The sequence below is a fragment of the Talpa occidentalis genome, unplaced genomic scaffold, assembly GCF_014898055.3.
Source record: "Talpa occidentalis isolate TD23 unplaced genomic scaffold, MPIMG_talOcc4v2.1 talOcc4.4, whole genome shotgun sequence".
Taxonomy (NCBI): domain Eukaryota; kingdom Metazoa; phylum Chordata; class Mammalia; order Eulipotyphla; family Talpidae; genus Talpa; species Talpa occidentalis.
The window spans coordinates 12,345,060-12,368,596 of record NW_023604295.1 but is presented as its reverse complement, the minus strand read 5'-3'; the positions used below and the strand labels follow the sequence as shown (position 1 = coordinate 12,368,596).

Sequence of the window (23,537 nt, the reverse complement as noted above, 5' to 3'; positions counted from 1 at the left end):
TGTTACCTATCTCCCAGGCTGAGATAAGTAATACGTACTTATTCAATGAATATATAATTATACCTTTCACCAATCACATTTGTAAGGTTCCACTGTGATTAGTCAATTGTTTTCCAAGTTGGAAACCTCAGAGAAAAAATTATTTTAAGTAGTCCCTTTATTACTAACAAATAATAAAAATAATGGATGCTTTATATGGTCAATGGAAAAAAAAAACAGCTAAAGGTAGAGGTACAAAGACTTAGTTTGAACCCAGGATTATAAAACAATACTAAAATTTTCCTCCATATTTTCATATACAATGAGATAACATGTATATTTTATTTTCTTAACTAAGGTTTACAAGGCATTCAGGTAATAATTGTTTATAAAAATCAAATGAATGCAAATATATCTACTATGATATTTATCATAACATCATTTAAACAACCACCCCAACTAAATAAAGGAAACAATTGAATTGCCAAAAACAAATGAATAAAGGAACACATTGCTGCATCTCACATAATACCAGATTTAAAGTTGTGCTTTTCACAATAGGTTATGATGGTGGACTATGGGTGATTTGGTGGTGGGTGCACTTTAGGGTAATGCCTGAATGGGGAATCCAAATACTACCTCAATTAAAAATAATTAATTTAAGAAATAAAAATTGTGCTTTCCAAGAATACTTAATTTCATGAATATAAAGTATCCTAAAATACTTAAGTTTAAAAAAAAAAGCAGATCACAAAACAGGAAACAATTATATACTTGCTAAAATTATTAAGAGTAAAACATCTCCAAGTAGATATATTTGACATCTGAAAGGAAGTCAAATGGCTCTGGTTATTAATTTTTGGTTGTGGTTGCATTTTGTAAACTTTATACAATGAACATGTATTTGTTTTATAATCAGAGAGGAGTATTTCAAATGTACAACTGCAATCCTTAGCCTTAACTTACTATGAGAGACTCATTAACTTCACTATTTAATGTCAATGCATTTCTAAAAAGTAATGGGAAACTATCATGTTAAATAAACTGATATTCCTTTTTTTCTCACTTATCTTCTGGATGCACATAGGTGAATTCTGTGTTTTACTAACACACAACCAACAGAGGACACCTCTTGAATGTGACAGCAAACTTCAAAAAGTTGTTCATTTTCTTTCTAATGACTCATAATGCTTAATGACTCTGCTCCAAGCTCTCTCTGATGAATGACCGATGATAAATGCTGCTGACACTTGGTCCAAGATGAGAGTGGAGACTTCTTTTACTTATTTATTTTTTTAAAGATTTGTTTATTTATTTATTTACTTAGTTACTTATTTATTATTTATACAAGCACTGGGTACAGTCAGAAGCGCGGGAGGGTGAGAGAATTCACCAGAGCCAGAGCGGGGAGCAGGACAGACAGAAGGACCGAAGTACACTGCTGAGGGGAGCAGCGGGTGGCAGGAGAGGTCTGCGCGCCTTGTGGGACCCTCCTCCGGTGGCCGGGGAGCAGCCGGGGATCAAACCGGCGCTGCAGAGGCTGCAGGCAGCTTCGCAACCCAGTGCTCAACCGCTGCGCCACCGGGGAGGTCCGAGTGGAGACTTCTTTTAATTTGGCAGTTGGACAGTTCTAGAAATAAAATATATTTTCTACCAGAAGTAACTATTAAAGTAAAATGTTCACAAAGCACAACCACCATTAGGTCAAACAAACTATCAGGGAGAACGACAAAAGTGTTAAATGGAACGATGCTCGAAATATGTTGTTCATCTTTCAATCATACTTTCCTCCTAAATACTAGAGAATAAGTTTAGGAAATCCGAATGCCAAAATTGAATCATTTCAATTTCTCATCTGACCATATCTGAATGGACTGATTACTAGTTGTATGTTTGGAAAGTCTTCGGTATAAAATGAAACAGAATGACATTTCAGGTAGTAATTCTTTAACTTCTAATTCTTTGGGATTGGGATTAAGCTATTCCCTTTATTCTGTCCATGGAAATCAACAGTAATTTATCTTATGCGGAGTACTTTACCTATACTGGACAAAGACAAATGCACCAGAATGTCAATTTTAAGAGTGTCATTTAAATGGAAAAGGGTTGAAAGCTTTGCAAAGAACATTTTCTCCTCAAGTGATGACAATGATGTGCTTGAATCCCATATAAGATAATTAATAAAATGTTCATATGATTGAGACAGATCATCTACTGTGGTTACAAAAGCAAAAGGTGAAATGAGAAAAGCCAACTCACTCTCCAGGAAGATCATCCACTCCACAGGAAGCAGAAAAGCAACCTGATACACATTCTCCATCTAGGTAAAGAATTACAAGATACCCCTACAAGAACGCCCGAGGCAATGAGCTAGAGGGAAATATCCAGTGCAACACAGGATCCTGCATCACATGGGAAGGTGGAGAAGGTCGAATGCTAGACATTAGAGAACAATTTTCTCTCTTCAAGCTTTGTTTTGAATTTTAATATGCTTAATGTGTAAGACAACCTTATTTTGTTTTCTACTAGGTAGTTCCTTTCTAAGAACTCAGTTCATTAAAATAATCTTCATCTAAAGGATGTATTTAGATGCAGAGAGTGTAGACGATATTTTTGGTAAAGCTGAACAGCAATTCTTTGTTCAAGCAGCACGTAATATGTAGGAATGTTGCCTATTCAATAAAATGAAAAACAGAGATTTATCCTTTTCTGGGATAAGCAGAGATTTATCCTTTTCTGGGATCTTGGGGTCATCACTGTCATCACGGTATTTATGAATACAATATGTATTGTGAGTTTTTTTAAGTATTATTTACTGATTTCAATCCACAGCCTCTCCTCACTAGAATTAGTTAAGTCAGGTAGGTTATTTGTTTTCTTGCAATTTTTTTGCTAATACTAGAACACTGAAAATCAAAAGCTCATGGGGCTTTAGGCCTGATTCCACCCCGAACTAGCTATGTGAGTAACAGAGAGACCCCCAACCTCGCTGTGAAGTGAGACTACTGAGGATGAAGCTTCCCCTGATGGTGCATTGTGCAATTTACCACTATACAACACATCATTTTGACAAGTGACCATCGCATTTTCATAAAATCTCCTCACGTTTTGATCTGATATTTTATACACTGTTTATCCCATTTCTTAATGCTTCCCCCCTTTGAGCTTCAATTCACTCCCACCGTAGGGGCAGAGTTGGGGAGCAGGGGCAGAGAGGGCAGTTGGCACAGGGGATCCAGTCAATTAGGGTTCAGAGGATATTTGTCACAACTCACTGGTGCTATGGTAGCGAATGACAATCTTAATGTGAAATCCACATTTTGGTCAATCCTAACAATTCTGAATTGAATCACCAAGCGGGAAGATGGAAGCAAAATGCTAAGTGTCCACTTCTGGACTTTAACAGTCACAGCTGTGTCACTGCAACAAGGCTTCTCCAAAGACCTAGTGCCTCTGCCCAGGGAGCTTGCATTTCAAAGGAAATCTATTCAAAGCACTTCAGAGAATGGGCAAGTGAGATCCAAAAGGGACACACCACCAACGGGGCCTGATCCCCCTAACTGAACTGGGCCCTCAGCTACTGAAATTGTGATGAATTATATGGTTGTTTGGTGCAATAACTAAATAAGTTCAAATTACACAGCTTCTGGACACAGCTGCCCTTATATTTTCTTGAAGTTGGAGTTCTGTGTCTAGCATTTAAACATTAAATGATTTTTATTAGTCAATCTTTACTTGGTGACCAGATTGTTAAAAAAAAAAAAAAAAAGGTTAGAGGCCTTGTGAAGTATTTAAAGGCAAGGACTAAGAATGAACACGGAAAGGGCTGGTTACCAAAAATCTAAGAATCTGGTTTTTCCACACTCTCTTCAATTGCATTGTCAGGAAATCCACCAGATGAAATCTATGTTCCTCTGTCAGTGTACACACTTCGTGTCCAAATTCTACATATGCCCAGTGAGGACATTCTTAGACCATGTGTGTTTGACCAAGACTTATACTTATCTTCACACTCTTGATTATCCTGACTTTTTGTGTTGGGATTTTAAGAACATACATTTTTAAGAGATTCCTTTAGTCCTTACAAGCAGTCACCCTACTGCACATTGTTCACACAGGTCCTTATTTCTCTTCCTGACAAGCGTCCTACTGCTGAGTACAAGTGTGGGGGAGCACCCGGCTGCTGGCCATCAGGTCAAAGGCTGCTGTCCAGTCACACAGAACCATCAAGTGCGGAGGGACCAAGACAAGAAACACTCAGTTTCAACACGGAGTATGATTATTTACATTTTCAGAGGTAAAAGGGATGACACCACATCCAACTCAGTTTTTAAATAGGCTACTCAAATTTCAGGTCAGTAACAGAAGCACACATTTACATTTTAATGATCAAACTATCTCCTTCAGTTTGATGTAAACAAACAAAAACCCTCAACTCATAAATCTGTATGTTCCAACAGAAGTCATTGTTAGCTGTTTTAGGAAAGCAATCATCAAAATGTTGGAGCTTCACTTAGATTCTTCTATAAGGTGGACGTGAAGAAACACGTAAGGTCCTAATTCTACAAGTATAGATTATTAGCAAGCATCAGAATCATTTCAGGAATTTGGTACAATCAGATTCTTGGACTGCACCACCAGGTATTTACAGTCAGCAGTCCTGGGATCAGCCCAAGAATCTGCAATTGGAATAAACACACTGGGCAAATTCATTCAGAGGCAGGAAGTGTGAAAATATTGTTTCTCTGCTATTAAGGACTATTTGCACTACCTGACTAGTCCAAAATGCAGCCCTACACAGAGTGCAATGTGCAGAAGGAAGCGTGTGCATCTGCCCTAATGGGGGCAGCCTCCTTTTTCACCCCAGACCAGGTTGAGTAATACCAGGCAGGGCTGGACGCTCACCTAAGCAGCGGTAGGGAATCACCATGTGGGCGTGGGTCTTGCACTGCCTGCGGCCCCTCTTGCACCAGTTCTGGATGGTCACTGGCTGGTTGGCTTCCACCACATTGGTGATCTGCAGCTCAGGGTAGACCTGGGGGACACAAGAAAGGTCAATCGTTAGCTGTGGAAAGAAAGGACTGGCACATGCCAGCACCTGATCAACCACCACTACTATTTGAAGGTATTGCTGTCCTCCAAAGCGCAAAGCCCATTCTTGCTGTGATCAAGCTTAAGAAATTCAGCCTAACGCGCAGACCTCTCCTGCAGTGCCCACTGCTCCCCTCAGCAGTGTATTTCGTCAGTCTGCTTGTTCTGTTCCCCGCTCTGGCTCTGGTGAATTCTCTCACCCTCCTGCGCTTCTGACTGTACCCAGTGCTTGCATAAATAAAATAATTTTTAAAAAAATTCAGCCTAAAAAACGATGCAGCGACAAGCTCCTCATCAGTCCACTCAAAATATCACACAATATACTTACTGCATTCTACTGTACTCACTCAGGTTCAAACTATTATTTTTCCAGGAGAGACTAGAAAGTGGGGAGAGAGGGTTTCCTCAATAAATATGGGTTGATTTTCAATGCAAAGTAAACTGGTGTGAGGATGACATTCTGTTATATCCTAAATAAATGTTACAGTGGATACAACTGGAGCTATTACCTTCATTTTCATGTCATACACCCCTATCATCCTAATTAGGCAAACATCTTACATATAGGATATGACACACAGCAAGCTTGCTATATAAAAGCCCTTCTCTTTATTCAAAGGAATTGGTGATACGAATAATTTATCCAACAGTTATCACAGGTGTCATTTAGATAAAATCACCACTCATGAATCTCTCCCCTGGGTAACTACAGCCCTTTGCTTTGATTATGGTTCTCATTAAATCATGGTGTTTACTGAGCCCTCAAAATGAAATATGAAACACGATCAACTAAAATATATTTGTGGACTAGCATATCATTTATATTTATTAAAGATAATGAACAGAGATTTGAAATAAAAATACACACATAAAAATTTATTTCTAAAATGGACTTTCCCTTGCACAAATCTTGTATTTCACCAGGGGTGCTGTTTTGCCAGAAAAATACAATGAAGGGTGCTGAGCATAAGGGATTGGTCATTCTGGGTGATGGATCATGAAATCCACTGCAGGAAAAAGAAGAATGTGGTGCAGAGTTAACAAGCTACAGTACTGGGGGGCCTTTGTGGGGACTCACTTCCATGGGTGAGGAGGCAAGAAGCAGCACCTAGGAACTTGGAAGCTGAAATGGCTTGGTGACTGCAAGGAGCAGGATTTGCCTATCAGAAAGGGCTAATAAAAAATGATGAAGGTGAGATCACTGGAGGAATAAAAGTCAAGCAAATGAGAAATGGGAATACTGAAAGAATCATGGAGGTTGGTGTTATAATCACTTAAAAATCATGAAAGGAGGGGCCTCCCTGGTGGCACAAGGGTTAAGATGCAGCCTATTAGCTGTATGCAGCCTCTGCAGCACAAGTTCAATCCTTGGCCGGCCAGGGAGCAACCCACATGGCACAGCAGACCTCTCCTGACTTGCCCGCTGCTCCCCCACTGCTCCCCTCAGCAGTATACTTCGGTCAGTCTGCCTGTTCTGTTCCCCACTCTGTCTCTGGTGAATCCTCTCACCCCCCACACTTCTGGTCTGTACCCCAGCTCTTGTATGCATAATAAATAAATCTTAAAAAAAAAAAAATTCGTGAAAGGGCCCTCTCTTTCTGGTGGCGGAATCTGGAGAAGATGCCAGAAAAAGCACCTTGCAAGAGGACAGAATAAAAGAACTGGTCACCAGCTTCAGAATGCAGGTGAAGGAGACAATCAATGTCTTCAGTGCATCCCTCAGTGGCGATGCCGTGCACATCACTGAGCTTTCTGGCATCTGCAGGGTCACTGTGAAGATGCAGGCTGACCAGATGACCTGTCCATATGCTGCCATGTTGGCCACTTGGGGTGAGGCCCAGAGAGCAAGGACCGGGCGTCGCTGCTCTCCAACTCACACTTTGGGCCATGGGTGGAAATTGGAGCGAGACTCCTGGACCAGGGGCACGGTAAGCTCAGGGCCCTCGACTGGTGGAAAATGAGTATCCAGTGGACTGAGACTGTGACCCTACCCTTCCCCACCAGATCGCAGGAAGGGGGGAAGCCTTGGTCACTGTTTGTGAGAGGACTCCGCAAATTATTGTTTTCTGTTAAGAAAATGTAAGAGGAAGGGAGGGAGGGAGGAAGCAGTGGTGTGGATGACAGGAAGCCAGGAACTAAAATCCTCAATGAACTGAGAAGTTAGGCCACACCCAGGAAAGGAGGTGTACATATGACTCAAGAGGTAGAAGAGAGGGGTGATGTAGTTTGAGAACAGGGACCTCACAATTGGGGGGAAGGAAATATGGGGGACCCTCCCCTGCTCAGGCACAATGTTAATGGCATAACACGATATGAGAAAAGAACTATCAGAGGCTACACGGGAATGCTGAAATGTAAAATGTTGATATTTTGCTCATGAATGTTTTTTTTTGGCATTGATTTTGATTTAAAAAAATGATTGCATGAACATATTACTTATCTTGATTCCTGAGTGCTTCACTTACCTCACCCTAGTCCTAGCCCTGAGACAAATGAGTTCAAAAAATAAGGCAGTGAGAACGAATACACAGTGGTACATGATTGATTACACAGCACTGCAAAGGAATAAGCTATCAAGCATGGGATGATGCGGAGGAACCTTCACTGCACGCGTTACTAGGTGGAGAACGTCAGCCTGAAATGGCTCCACACTGAATGATTCCAACTGTAAGACATTTTGGAAAGTGCAGAATAATGAAGGCAATAAAAAGGTCAGGAACTGCCAGGCGCTGGGGGAAGAGGGGTGGATTTTTAGGACAGTGAAAATGATTCTCATGATACTACAATGGTGCATAAAGGGAATCATATACCTGTCCAAACCCACAGAATGTACGACACCACGAGTGGACCTTCCTGTAAACTATGAACCTTGGGTATAAACTGGAGGGTGATGCTGATCATGGGGGAGGTTATACTTGATAAGGGGTAGGATGGTACAGGGTAATCTATGTACCGTCCAGATTTTGCTGTGAATCTAAAACTAGTCTTTAAAAAATGTCTGTTTTTTTAATTAAAGAAAAAAAAAAGGGCACCGATTAGTGTAGTGTGGGGTGAATTTAGTGGTGGAAGTATATGGGAACGTGGATAAATGGACATCTATATCAGAAGCCTGGCATGGTTACTGAGAGGTATTCTTCAAAAACTCTGCCAGGAACCTAACTCCGAGTGGACAGAGCCAGCTGCCCTTTATTTTATTCTGTTCTCAAGTATCTCAACCCATCAGTGTATGTACTTGAGCTGCAGATCATGCTTAGCTTGGCAATGCCATTAAAAATTTAGCATGCCCATGGCTTTTCCCTACATAATAAAAGGTAAAGTGGCTCTTTGTACAGGAAAATAATTCTCCCAGCACCTTGCCTTGTTTATGGTCTCCCACAAGGACAGCGCTCATAAGTCACCAACACCGTGACACTGGAGAGCTGACCCCCAGGGACGTGGCTTTATGTGCAGTAAAGTGTGAGTTACGGTGTTGTTCTAAAGAGGGTCCAGCTGCCTGTTCATGGAAATAATACCTGCTGCAGTTTTTCACAAGAGTCTTCTGACCTCTCTAAATCTGGTGGCAGGCACGGTATAGACAGTTTCTCCTTTTCAATTCAAAACCAAAAAACTGTGTAGGACCCACACTGGCAAGTAGGGAAGAAGGATCTGTCCTCTGGCATATATATCCACCAGTCCTGTGGCTGGATCTGGGACAACCTAGCAACTTATATAGTTGGTAATTTTCGAGCAAATGGAATTGTATACTAACATTAAGGATCAGTGAAGAAGGGCCTTGCCTCCAAAGATCACAGGATGTCACTCGATGGTCAGTCAAACACGGAATCTAATACTGTTTGCCATCATGGAACGGAGGGTAAATGTGTCATGTCCTATGTTTCAGCTTCTCTCTCCAGAATGCTGATGGCAAATTGCTAACATGCGTATGGATGAGGCAGTGATAAAATGAGAACCATATCAATCTCCTGTGGCTTGCTTATTGCCCTAATGGTGAAAATGGAAGTAAATACTTGAACTTGACCCAGTTACTTTTACTCAGAGACAAGGAGTTAACAATCTTAATTTCCCAAAGAAACCAAATGTTGCTATGTTAAAAGCAGGAGGTTTATTTAAAAGGGGTGGAGGGGAGGTATCTCAGCACAGGTACACACAAACCCCAACGCAGAAAGCAAAAAAACAGTGAAAAAAAAAATTTAAGTTTCTGACAAAGTATTATACCTAATATTTTTTTATAAGCAGCTCCAGCCTACGATCAGTCAAAAGAGTATTTTATGTGTGAACAGCACGGAAGCTCAGTTATAGGCAAAAATGAAAATTAAAACAATTAAACATGTAAATATGCTCATGGCTAGTAAGTCCCTGACACTTCGCCATAATTAATTACAAGGATCAGTTCAATAGTTCATACTTTCTTTGCCTCATCTCAAATCATAACACGGGAAATGAAGATATCTAAGATCCTTAAGCTATTTAATTTGTGAGTTTCCTTACGTGCAATACGCAATGTGGGTATTATTAAAACAATCAGCATTGCTAACAACTGACTAAAATGGCAAACATTAGCCCATCTTGCCTTTTATGTGACCCACATCCTCCTTTTCTAAAATGTTTTCTGTGTGAATCCTAATGAGTTAAATCAAGAATGCTTTTCTTGATTATAAGGATTTTAGTTAGTTATGTTAATAAATGTCATCTATCGATATTGTAATGATCCTACTATTACATGTATGGACGCTGGAATGACCCTGACTAATGGAAAGGTGGGGGGACTTGTGAAAGTATTTATAAATATGTGGATAAGAAGGCATGTGTAAGGCAAGGTAGATAAAAACCTGTCCGTATGAACAAGACCTGGCTAAGTCAAAATTAGGAAGTTGTCTTGGAAAAGATGCCCCAAGTGGCATAAATACAGACACCCAAATTGAGGCATTTTAAGATGCTCATGGACCCCATGCCATGGTCCTGAAAGCTTCTCCAGAGTTTGGTGGGAGTTGCCAGGGACACGTCCTGAGACACGCCCACCCTCCACACCCCCTCTCCTGGCCGATGGGCTGAGGCTGGAGGTCTCTGGACTGGGTCCCACCCTCTCTGCATTGCCAAGTTTCCCAAACTCTGCAAGAGGTTAGCTATTCCCCGCCCTTTTCTGCTACATTATTGTCATGTACACCCCCTCCCCAATAAATTCATATTGTGGTTAGAAGCATTTGCGTCCTCTCCCCGTTCTGGAAGCTAGCACTCCAGAGAGCCCATACTCCAAAGGACAATCATTACGTAAAATAAAGCACAAGCAAATCCAGGTCTGTGTCAGTCCCTTGAAAAACAAACTGTCCTCAGTTCCTATAAATGTTCCTCAGGCACAGCCAGCAAGGTGCAGTGGCTAAAAAAATACATCGTGTTCCAAACACACACTTAGGTGAGTGTCCCCCTGCGTGGACACATTCACCATATGTTGTCACGCTAATCCCTCTTACTTCGGGAACGCTCTATGGTATTTACCCCCGCGTGCCTCTCATTTGTGTAAGTCCATGTGTTCCGCCTTCCCAGGGAAAATGCACTTTCCAAAATTAGGGAAGGAGCCACAGCTTGGCACCTTACAGATCCCTAGGGTGTCCCACGTGCATTATTTTTGGTTTTAGGCGACCAGGAGGCTGCCAATCCTCTACCCCTCTCTGCAATGCTCCCATTTCCAGCCCTCCGCAGGAGTGCTCCTCCATGACCACATTTTAACCCTATTAGTGCCAGAGGAAAGCAAATTGTAAATCATTATTTTTCTCAAGAATCTGGAACTGCACATATGGGCTCCAGGGAGAACCCCAACCAGCAGGCAGGATAAGTGACAGCCAGTGATGGTGAATGTCAAAACCCACGGGTGAAAGGGAGCTAGCCATCTGGAAGAAGAAGCAGCTCTAGGGGAGGAAAAGAGGAAGATGTGCAGACAGACACGCTAACATTTCAGAGTCATGCACCCAAGTCAGAGACAGATGAGGTAGAGGATCAGATGGAACTGCCTGAAGAGCTCACATTCCAGCATCCCCCATATAGAGGTCCTCTTTGTAAGGGTGACACTGGGAGCTTTATGTTCCTATCAATTGTACAAAACCCAAGAAAAAGACCTAGCTCAAATGCCAGTTCACCAATATCTCTATTCTTATCAGTCATAATTTCAAAGCATTTTATCCTACCACTTAGTCACTTTGCACCTCCTATACTGATTACGTGCCTTCCTGCACTATCGGAATGTGCTTTCCTTGAAGGCAGGAACCATCTGATCCATTTTGGGTCTCCTCAAATGTGGCTGATACTGTCACAACACAAAGTGCCTGGTTAATATTTAATGACTATATCTAGTTAAGTTCAGAATCCATTCACTGTAGGAAACTCAGTATATATTGAACTCCCATTGGGTAATATTGATGTAACTCTTAAGCAAGGCAATCTAAGTAGTATATAATAGAGTCGGATTATGAGTTTTTGAGAAAAATCAACATCTCACTGCCTTCCGATATTGTTTTCCCAAGCATGATGTGGCAATTTATGCAAATAATTGCATTTTACGTAGAAGCAAATTAATGTTAATAAATGCACAGCTGAGGAAGAGCACCTAAAAGAATCAGAAGACAAGTTCTCACTTGAGCTAAGAGGGCACATTTGCTGGCTGATTCAGGAACCCGAAGAGAAATCTACTTTCCTGTCCATGGAAACATGTTTTACCTTTGAAAACAAACATACTAACATATAAATTGAACTCGCTTTTAAAAGAAAGCTAAAACAATGCCAAATACTAAGAGCCAATGAAGTTGAATGATGGAAGAGAAGCTACCTTCGAATATTAGAAGTTGTAGAGGTGTAAGTGATTTTGTCCACCACAGAAAAATACATATTTGGGTCATCATCAGCACATTTTCACTCCAAAATTTAAAAAAATCTAAAAAGTCTCGCTGTCTCACTTTCTAAACTGGAAATATATTAATGTCAGACAAGATGACATTTAAGTTGTTATTCGCAAAACAAGAAGACATTGATGATAGTTAAGAAAGCCCAAACATGGAGTTATAAATACAGAAATATAAAAATATTTCCTTAAGACATATGCTGTCACAGTTCTACAGAAAGTTTCCTCTACTCCCAATACGAAGAACAAATGGGAGAATCCTCCAGGTCCCTTGGATGAGGTTCAGTACCCCAATAAAATGGCATGTTAATCATGTAGTCAGAAGTCAATAAATAACATATGATGCTGGAGTTTATACAAATCAATTTACAGCTCTGTCAAGGGGATGCACAGCATATCTGCACAGGGGGTTTGCTAGAAATAACCAGACTCTGAAGAAGGTAAGACAGAGAATTTGTGTTCCAGGTGTCTCCAGGATCAAGAAGAACAAGATCTGATGAATTACTGAAGTTGAGTCGTAAGTATCTAGAGTGTTTTTTCTACTTGTATATATGATGGAAAATTTGAATTAAAAGTAATTAAGAGCTAAAAAAAATCTAGTCCAGCAAAAACACTCAGCTTTCTAAATTAGCATTAGAAGTGAAAAAGTCAACACAAAATAAACCACGACCCTTATAGCAGCTGCATGACTGCAGCGAACACACATGGACAGCTACACAGACAAAGGACAAACTACTGCAAGATGCTTTGAGGCAGGTCAACACGGAGACACAAATAGCATGGAATATTTTTCATTTCCTAAAAGCTTTCCTATACCAATTTCTTTTTCGAAGAACATATCCAAGAAGAACATAAGAAAAATATGTAACGGAGGGTTATTTAGGTGCTGGGGTAATTGCAAATGTTTTATGTGTAGCAAGGCATGCAGTCCTCTACGGTCAGAAGATGAAACTGATGAAGACAGAATACAGCAACTACAGTAGGAGACATTTTGAGCGCACAAGCAGGGTATTAATTATAAGCTTTAAATTCTTCCATTTCGGTGTCTAAAATAAAGCAAAGGCAGCCTTAGAGAACATATTTCTTTCTGCATTAAAATAAACTTTTTTCCCAGTAAAATCTTCTGAAATAGAGAAAAATCCTCTCTTAAACTGCTTCCAACATAAACTATCTTAATAATGGGGGATATTGGGGGCAGAATATCTAATCTAATTGAGCAAGAGAACTGGAAATCGCAAACATTCTCCGCTTACAATTTAATGAGGTGCGGAGAGGCAGAACACATCTGATGAAACATCGTGCAACAAGGACCCCAGTGCGTTCACGAAGACCGCCTCACAGAGCAGGCGGGATGGAAGATGCTGCAGGGCACGGGCAGATTTCCCAATAATCTGGCTCAAATTTGTCTCTGACACAGTATAGGAATATATTGTTATACACATACACGCAGGGTTGGCAAATATTACCAAAGAACAGTGTTGGAAGCCCCAGTTACTCTTATTCTACAATATCAACAGATGTAGGCATGTGTGACTCCAGATTGTGGTTCTCTCTCAACTGTGGCTATTTTTCTTATTTTTTAAATATCTGAATGACAATTTGTCGATGTATGCCTAAACAAAACTCACAGATATGTGGAAAATTTTAAGGAATGTGTCAAGTATAAGAATCCCTAGTTCTACTGCAAATCTATAATGATTATGCATATAGTTAGGACGAGCAGGATGGTAACAAATGTTAAATCAAACATTAATTTGATTAAATTATCATTGTGTGTAATTTGCAGCATGGGGACTGTATTCAGTAATTAGGTGTTGCAAATTTGGAGGTTGCTAAGAAAAGATAGATATTGCAACAATCATTTTGCAACGCATACATATGTGGAATCATTATGAGGTGCACATGAAACTGAAACAATATTGTATGTCAGTTGTACGTCAATAAAAAAAAAATTGTGTGAGAAAGTCCAAACTGGTTACATTTCTTTTAGCCCTAAATTCCATGGTTTGTGCAAGCAATTCTGATAAATATAGACCATAATTTTATCTGCCCTTACAGAGAACTCTATTCACAAACTTTTATCTTTCAAATGCCAAAACCACAAAGTATGCATGTTTGTAATTTGTGGGGCCTCTCTAATTCCCCACAGGTGGATGACACACATACTAAAATAATTTAAAGGTCAAGTATATACAGCTTTTTCCATAATACTGTGTGCAAAGAATGACCTCAGAGTTGGCAAGATTAAAAAAGATCACATGTTGTTTGCTTTTTTAATTTAAGCTAAATTTCAAATTTCTACAGTATGAAAACAAAAAGGTTGAGAAACAATTCTTGTCCGGGAATCCTGTTTAGTTATACATTTTAGTGTAGAGAGTTAGGTAAAGAAAATCTTTTTAATCTATAGAAAACAATAGGAAGGGGCCTCCCCGGTGGTGCAGCAGGTTGAGCGCCACGCTGTGGAGCTGTCTGTAGCCTCTGCAGTGTGGGTTCGATCCCGGCCAGCCGGCAAGAATTCCACATGGCGCAGCAGACCTTTCCTGTCACGCCCACTGCTCCCCTCAGCAGTTTATTTCTGTCGTCTGTTCTACAGCCTGCTCTGCCTCTGGTGAATTCTCTCACCCTCCCGCGCCTCTGACCTATACCCCAGTTCTTGTATAAAAATAAATAAATCTTTAAAAAAAAAACACAATAGGAATTCCTTAACTAAACTAAAAATAGAAAATTCCATATGATCCAGAAATACTGCTCTTAGGTACATTCCTGCAGAATGAGAAGACACTGATTTCAAAAGATAAACACCCTTCTATGTTCTCAACAGCATTAGTCACAATAAACAAGACATGGAATCAACCTACACGGCATCCATGACTAGATACATTGCCATATATATATATATATATTCAGTGGAATACTACTCAGGTATGAACAAAGATTAAACATTGTCTCCTGAGACAACATGGATGGAACTTGAGTTAATTTGCTAAGCGGAATAAATCAGAAAGTGAAAGACTATTATCTGGTGTTTTCTATCAAATGTGGAATATAAATAACCAAAACAAACAAGTTGGCAAGATACAACAAAAATGTGTATGACTGTAAGTTATGATAGTTACTAGACAGCAATGGGTGGGAGAAAAGGCAGAGGGTCAATTTGGCAGTGTGATGACACAAAAACTTTGGTGGTGGGCATGTGAAGCATATGCACCTATCTAAGTGAGAAATTATACTCCCAAAATGGTATTATAGTTTTATAAATGAAAGGCAAATCAATAAAATTTGATTTAAAAAAGAAAAAGGCTTTGTTCAACTCATCTAACAGGCACTGGTTTTCATTTGGTCCGGGCACCTGTATGCTTTGTTTGGTGATCCTAATAATTTCTAGACAAAACAACTGTTTATTTAGAGCAAAGAGAGTTCAAGAAACAGAGAACAGTTGTCAGCAGTGTGCAAGGAAACACTTAGCAAGGGGAGACTATACCTATAATCGCCTAGACAAGATTATAAACAAAGCCACATTCACCTGTCTCACTTTCCCAGCTGGAAGTCTGCCAGCTCATGAGGCTTAACCTGGTCACAACTTACCCCAGAGACTGGTCCCCAGCACGAGTGAGCGCAGCCACCTGCACTAAGCCCCTAATTCACAAGGGCTGCTCTGCACCTGAGGGACAGAGGTGGCAATGCCTGAGTTTAAAGCTCTCTCCTTAAAGAGAAAGAACAACTGCACTGAACATACAGATTCCTAGTTTAATTGGCAACACTTTGTAACGGGATGGTCCGCAGGGAAGGTTTCAGGTTCCCTGCCCCACCCAAGGGAACGTAGAGCTGAGCAGGGAGGAGAAGAAGCTGGAGAGGAGACTGGAAAAGGAAGGAAGCAGGATGGAGAGCAAGGAGGAGACCTGGAGGAGGCACATGGAGCAGAGAGACATGTGAAGAAGCTGTGCTTGCTTCTTGGTCCTGGACTGGTTGAAACAGATGTGGGTGAGATGTGAATTCCCTGCCCACCTCTCCCCCCATCCCAACCCTATGATCCAGGCTAATTTTTCTAAGAGCCACTTTAAATGTTTCTTCACCAGGAAACACTCATGCTAAAAACCAATCATACAGCTGAACTCCAGAATCAGATCCCAAATCCCCAGATTTTGAATCAAGATCCTCTGCTCTACAACTTCATGCCATACCTTTCAATTTTCCAATTCTCTTCTCAATTTACCTAAGGGCAATTAGTAAACTATTAATAAGCCAAGAATTGTTCTCATTCTCTCACCACTCAGCAATACATGGCCAAAAATCCTATCCTGAACAGCACTCAATAAATATTTGTTATACTTGCTTCAATTAAATGTGGGAAGAAACAAGACTATTTATACTAAGAATTGAAATACTCTTCCAATTTTCTCTTCTCCTATTCCCAAGTCGTTAGCTGAAATAAAATGATCTTTAAAAAAAAGAAATCTCATGTCATTCAAAAGAAAGAGGACAATAGAAATCTATAAATTGTAATTTTAGTTCATAGGGGAACATTATCCTAGTTTTGTTCTATTTGTACTTAGGAGACTTGTAGTTCTTTCGGTCAGTGTTTGGGAACAGTTTTAGGCTGTTAAATGATGAATAATTTATACAGCTATTTTCAAGTTGTTTCTATGATGCGCTTTCTGCATTGAGTATAAAACAGAGGAAAGGAATTTTCCCCTATTAAACAATGATGGAAGAAAATAATAATTGAGGGGGGTCAGCTGTGGTTATATAAAGTCTCAACCAGACTACAGGATCTGCTTCCAAGTGATCCATTCACAGGTCTGGCAAGAGGCTTCAGGTAGGTCCTCACCATAAGCTTACCTCCACGGTAAGGAGTTACCTCATGCTAACTGAGCATCCTCATGACAGCAGCTGGCTTTCCCCATAGCCAGTGAACCAAAATTACACAAGACAGAAGCCATGTATCTTTTAGGACCTAGTCTCAAAAGTCCCATACCACCATTTCTGTGAAGTTCTATTGGTTGTACATGTCAGCCACATACAGGGTAGGAGACTACACACTGGGAGCCATCTTGGAAGCTGACGACCACACAATAATATACCGACAGAATTTCTCATAATTCTGTGGGTTGACTGGGCAATTCTTCTTCACAGGTGCTCAGCTAGAGTACTTTAAGAAAGGCTACAAGGTCCAACCTGGCCTTGCAGACGTGGCTGGTCCTTGGTGTTAGTAGATGACTGAGAGCTCAGGATAAGGCTATCAAATGAGATCCCCATTCTCTTCCAAGTGGGCTTCTCCACAGCTGCTTGAGCTTTCTCAGAGCACAGGAGCCTCAGAGTGGTCTGACTTTTCATGGCTGCCTTTTCAAAGTCAAAGAAGAAACTTCCAGGTCTTTGTAAGGGTTGTCATAGAAGGGACCAGCGTCAATTCCAATCCATTCTACTGATAAAAGAAAGTCTCAGGCTCCACCTGAGTGTGTAACTGAGGGGGACCTAATTCATTCACAGCCCAAGATGGCACATTACCATGGGGTCACACAAAGAACAATCTTGAGATTTGGTTTAGTTCCTGTTTTCATGAAGTGTACCTAGTGGCCACCTAGTATATTTAACTGCAGATTTAAAGCTATGCTACATGTTCATCACTCTGCTACTGAGTGGAGACCATTACACTTAACATCTTAACTGGGTAATAAACTGAGGGCAAATCTGGACCTTGGGCTGACATCCACCCCAACTCTTAACCTAAATATCACTTTAGAAATCTTTCAATGGAAAAAAAGTCTCTGAAAAAGAAAACCACAAACTCCATTTCAGGGGAGGTGCCTTCATATCGACAGGGATGCAACAGTCATTTGCCTGCATCAGTCCCCAAACCACACACAAGCCAGGAGCAGTTAACAAATACCTGTTGTAGGAGCAGGAAGACCACAGAGCAGGTTTTCTGATCCAGCAGATGGGGTAAAGGAGGAGAGTCCTGGAGCCCTCAGTGGGTTTTTTGTAGGTCTTTTATTTAAATTTACAAGGCATATGGCAGGCAGGAGTGCTGCCAGCACTCCCAGCCTGGAGTGAGGCCTGCCAGCCTCCCAGCCCCCAGCAAGTCTTCACTCTATCTGGGCTCTCCGGCTTCTCTGCTTCTCTCTCAGCTGCTTCTGCTGCTGCTGCTGCTGCTGCTGCTGCTGCTGCTGCTGCTGCTTCTCTCTCTGCTTCTGCTAGCATCCCTGTGACGCCGCCCTTAAAAGCCCAGTTGTAGCCCAGGTGAATCCCATCTACATATACCCACACCCTACTCCAGGTGCCCGCCATCACGCATACATTCAGGACCTCAGGGTTCCGTCATCTATCCTAATGGCGGGAGGGCAGAAAAGTCTGACATTTTTTCCTTACCCTACACCTAAGTGTGAGACAGAGTAGCTTATAAGGAATGATCTCCAGAAATTCCCAAGGACCCCTCAAGTGTGTAATCCTTTTGCCCCCAGGAGTCCCAGTATGTTCTAGTGTCAGCTAAGCCACTATCACAAATGACTTAGACTGAGTGGCTTAAATAACAAAATGTTACTTTTTCATGGTGCTTGAAACAGAAAGTTAGAGATCAGCATGGTCAGCTTCTGGTGACAGTGCCCTTCCTGGCTTGATGACAGTCACTTTCTCTCCGTGTCCTCACATTACCTGTTTGTGTGGGCGAGAGAGCAAACTCTTTGGTGCCTGCTCTCAAGAGGACACTAATCCCATCATGAGAGCCCCACCCTCATGACATCATTTCACCCTAATCACCTCCTAAAAGCCCCCCTCCAAACATCATATTGGGGGTTTGGGCTCAACATATGAATTTGGGGGTGTGTGAGAAGTAAACACTCAGTCTATAGCATTCTAAATACATATTTTATGAAGAAATTAAAGAAAATCCTCAAATGATGTTGAGTTTGCTAATAAAAACAGAAAAATGAAAGAAAAAAGATAAGTATTTGAATGATGATTGGGCAGAAGCAAACTACTGTTGATTAGAGAAGAGGAGGGAATATATGGGCACCAAGAATTTGAAAGACTTGGGATAAAATACAGACAAAACAAAAACTCAAGCTATAATTTTCAAACTACCTTCCCAAGGTTTGCATGGGCTTATCACCAGCAGCAACCAAGATGACTTGATTTTTCTTTTTCTCCCTACTTTTACTCTTCATCAATAGAACCAAAGAAGTAAGGAGGAGAAAACAACAATACTCATACCAACAATGAAACAACCAATAGCAGGGGATGCAAATAAAGAGAAATGTAGAATAATAAAGTACTAATATTTGACATATCTTATTAAGCCAAGAACCATCAAATGCATGTGATATGTAACTTCTAGAGGCAATACTTTGGAAAAACAAACTGAACGAGTAAAAGGTCAAAATGAGGTCACAATCATGAGTTCACAGTTGGTTTTATTCTGTCCTCGGCTGCAGACCGCTCACAGCTGTCTCTGACTCAGCCAGCAGCCTCTAAAACATCTGTGTTTTAGTCACAAGAGGGACTGAATGAGCATATAAAGAAAAAAATGATTCACCACTACTGGAAGAAAAATAATCAGTAAATGAGTAGCATTATAAATGGGAACAACAGTAATGGTTTCTAGATATTGTTTTTTAAAAAAGAATTTACACAAGGATGGAAGCCAGAATATAGTGGATAAATACTCTCATGGTGCTCAGCAAAAATAATGTTATGATATATTTATTAATTCAAGGTCAGCCTGGAATTCTATAACCAATTAAGCTGCTTAATTAAGAATAACCACTTCTGTAAATAACTAGTTAGGATGATAGCGCCCCCCACTCCCCAAAATAGAAGAATGAAAACAAATGATATAGGAGTAAAGATGCTTTGATAAAAGAATAGTTTGTAAACAATTAATCCAAATAAAGATTAAACAACTGTGAGAATAATGACTGTGAGTAGACTGTAATATTTAAACTTTGAAAATATTAAAATATTCGCTTAAAAAATCCGTGAGAAGGTAGAGAAGTTGTACTATTTCCTCAGCTTTGCTAGCAGGGAATCATTCAAAAGCTGTCCTAAAATAAAAACATGGAGTAAAAAAACAGAAACATTCAACCACACACACAAAAACTATTCATTATTTCAACCTATGAAAGAGAAATACCAGAATACCTACAGAGTGAAAAGTAGCAGGAAGACCCTAAAAAAATCAATAAACATTCTAGGTTGCTCAAGATGCACCATTCAAAAGAAAATGCCAAACACTGTTGAGAAGTCCTGCATGGACGTCCCTCCCGCTCCCAGACCTTCTCCAAAGCCAGTTAAAGACTCTGAGCACTGAGTATCCTTTCAACCAACTATCTTTTCTAGATCAATGTGTGTCTCAGTCCACAGTGAGGCTCTGGAATCGTTATTCTATCTCACCCAGTACCACCAGACATCCCTCTTCTGGCCAAAAGCCCCCCGCTCCCCACACCCTGCCAGGCTACACACCTACAAGGCCATGACAGGCTCACCCCAGTACTGAGTCCTGTGGACACAGTGATTGGCCAAAGGCAGAAGTGTGACCCAAAGTGAGCTGCTCAGAATCCCTCCCTGGAATTACAAAGCACTGTGGCAGGACAAAGCTGGGATGCCACACTGAGAAAAATATTCCCAGAGCTAATGGTGGCCATCTTCCCACATCTTCTAGAGGACCGTCTAGATTTCGCAGGAGAAAAATGAGGAGAACAGAGAGAGAGGATAAGCAGAAAACAAGATATCCCAACAGAGAGAGTCCAGGCAGCAATGTGTCTCACTGCTAATATCTGAGGGCCCAGTTTCCAGATGCCTTTTAAAAAAATTCTTTAAGTGACTCTCAACCCCAGATCCTACCCACTTGTGAAAGAAAATATTCTCCATGTACAAGTTTTGTGGGTTTCTTTCACCTGGCAACAGAAACTGCCTAAGTAACCCATCCTGTTTCCCTGTCTCTTTTACTTTCTTCCTTCTCTTTCCCAAGACTCAGTCAATTATCCCCGGATCTCATTTCTCCTACACACATACATGGGCCTGGTTTTCTTAAGGGGGACATCTACCGTACCCACATTTAGCTTCAGTTTCCTTTAAGCAAGTTCATTCCCTTTAAAAACTAAAGACACTACAAAATGCAAAGACTCCCCTTGCCCTGGCAGGGCCCCCAAGCTCTCTGCCTCTAGGTCTCCCCTCAGAGAGCCCGTGGGCGTCTCCAGCACCCATCCATGTTTTCCTCCCTGCGCCCTGCTACGGGGGACTTTTTCCTGAGCTATCACACTGATAGTGCGAACCCAGACACCAATGATGACCTTTCATTTGCCAGATAAGAAGACTGTTCTGTTACAAAGAAATGTCCACTACTTAGAAATGGGTGAAAGAGATTACTGGGTGTCCCAGCAGAGAAATCTGCAGGTGTCTTCCAGAGCCTGGAGGTGGCAGAGGGAAAGATTATCCAATTCTACAACTATCTTTTTATCCAATTCTACAACAACTTCTACAACTAACTGTATTCTTCCGGCTGCCTTGTTTTTGACTATGCTATTTTACAACCCTGTAAAGGGTTAGATGATTGGAGAAAACAGACAGATAGCAAAGGAGATATTTCCTGATCGTGCACAGCAGATCAAAAGATTCCTTTTCCTTTTCGTAACCATGTAAATGAGATTTGTTGGAAAAAGAATTTAAATCTTTCCAATTCAGACTTGGACTAGTTTTATGATTTTACCTTGTCAAATAGCATACCTCTTCCAGTTTTTGCACACATCTGCCTTGGTCACCATTTCCATCCTTTAGAAATGAACCCAGCCTGACTTAAGGTCTGTAACACCTCCAAGTTCTGACCCAGAAGAGACGCTGGGTCTCTGCTCTCTGCTCCTCCTCCATTGATGGCACTCATTGCAGTAGCCACATGTCTTGAGCTCAACAGCCACATGTGGCCAGTGGCCATCATACTGGCCAGTGAAGGAGGAAAGGCCCCAGCAGGGAAGGGCCCTCAGGAACTGAGAAGCGAGCTCGACATGGGGTCACAGTGACAAAGCAAGAAGGTAACTTTCTGAGCTGCATCTCTATAGTCCTTCTTTAATAAGTGAATAATAAAATAAATACCTTCAATGACTTTCAGCTATTAGAGAATGAAACCCAAATTCATTATGAAGACTCATAGGGCCTAAAGTTCGGGCCTTTTCTCCCTTTTCCAGGGTAATCTTCGTCTAATCCACCTTCTCCGTGGGGGGGTAAAATGATACAGCAGATAATAATAAAATTGTGAAGGATTTTTACTCTCTTCACCTCCCACCCACAGCCACTCACAATCTGGCAAGTCTGGGACTGGGAAAATCCCTTAGCTTGGCGACAAACAACAGAGAGAAACAGAAAGTGAAGTTGTCAGGAAGCTTGGGGACCTCTGCGTGAACAGGGAAGGGTTGCTCTTGGGGTCAGAAGGAATGTTTATAGGGTCATTAGACAAATGTGAAAACATCTGATTCTATATAGGTGATGCTAGGGGAGGAAAAATTTAGAGACAAACTAAGACACACAATTAGCCATTCGTAGGAAGGAGATGTTGTCATGTCATTAAATTTGAGTTTTAGCCTTTTTTCAAAGAATTGCATTGAACACTCAGAATGCATAATCTGTATGTATACCCAGAAATGTGAAATATCAAAAACCTGTAAGTATGCAGCCACTCAGTTCCAATTTACTGAAATCATAATTCATCTGCAAATTGTACTGTAAGAACTCTTTGGTAAAATGTGAACATTTCCCGTAAAGTGTCTATTTTAGAAATGGCTCTTCTGGGCCAAAGTAAATTTATCAGTTCCTGTTTAATAAATAAGCAAGTGGAATGTTTTCAGAAAGTGATATAATTAAACATGAGTGATTTCTCTTTCCATGTTCATACTCCTTCAAGATAAAACGATACATAAGATATAATAAAATATATTGCTTATCAGATTGTGACAATGTAGATACTTTTGCCTCAAAATGCATTTAAGAGGCTGACCTTTCTGCATATATATGTATATATGTACATATGTATTGTATGTATATACACATATGTTATGCATGTATGTAACATTAAATATATATATATAATTTATCAAACAATAATTTTGGATCCAGGAAGGCTAAAGGAAATTTTCTAGTAAATGAAAGATTAAAAAGATTAAAAGAAATTCTCTAGCAAATAAATATTGCCAGGTTATCTGCTTGATATGGAGGGTAAGAAATTTTGGTTTCCAAGAACAATAAGACAAATTCCTCTAAATGCTTTTAAAACTCAAATAAGTCAGATACCCTAGAATAAATAATTGTCTAAGAAGTGAGGATGAAATGCCAGGGTATTTTTAAATTGAATTAATAAGGAAGACACATCCTGTACATTAACATCAAGGAAACTAGGAAAGACTAAGCAAAGAATGAAGATCTCCATGAATGGAGAAGGCCTGATTTTCAGAATATAAAGTTTATTTATTTATTCATTCATTCATTCATTTTAACTGTCTTTCCTTTTCTATTTATTCTAAAAAATTTTTAATTTATATATATTTTACATCATTGTTCATTTTTAAACAATGCTTACTTACCCCCCCACCCAGGTGTA

The 23,537-nt window shown here is 40.5% G+C and overlaps 1 protein-coding gene across 6 annotated transcripts in view; it reads right to left on the bottom strand.

Annotated features, from left to right (window-relative positions):
• APP (amyloid beta precursor protein) overlaps positions 1-23,537 on the bottom strand; it is a 249,419-nt gene that overhangs the window by 164,070 nt on the left and 61,812 nt on the right. For all 6 annotated transcript variants that reach the window (XM_037525059.2, XM_037525060.2, XM_037525061.2 and 3 more), the window contains exon 3: positions 4,885-5,014. In XM_037525059.2, coding sequence (XP_037380956.1) covers positions 4,885-5,014 — 130 coding nt within the window. The remainder of the gene's footprint in view (positions 1-4,884; positions 5,015-23,537) is intronic.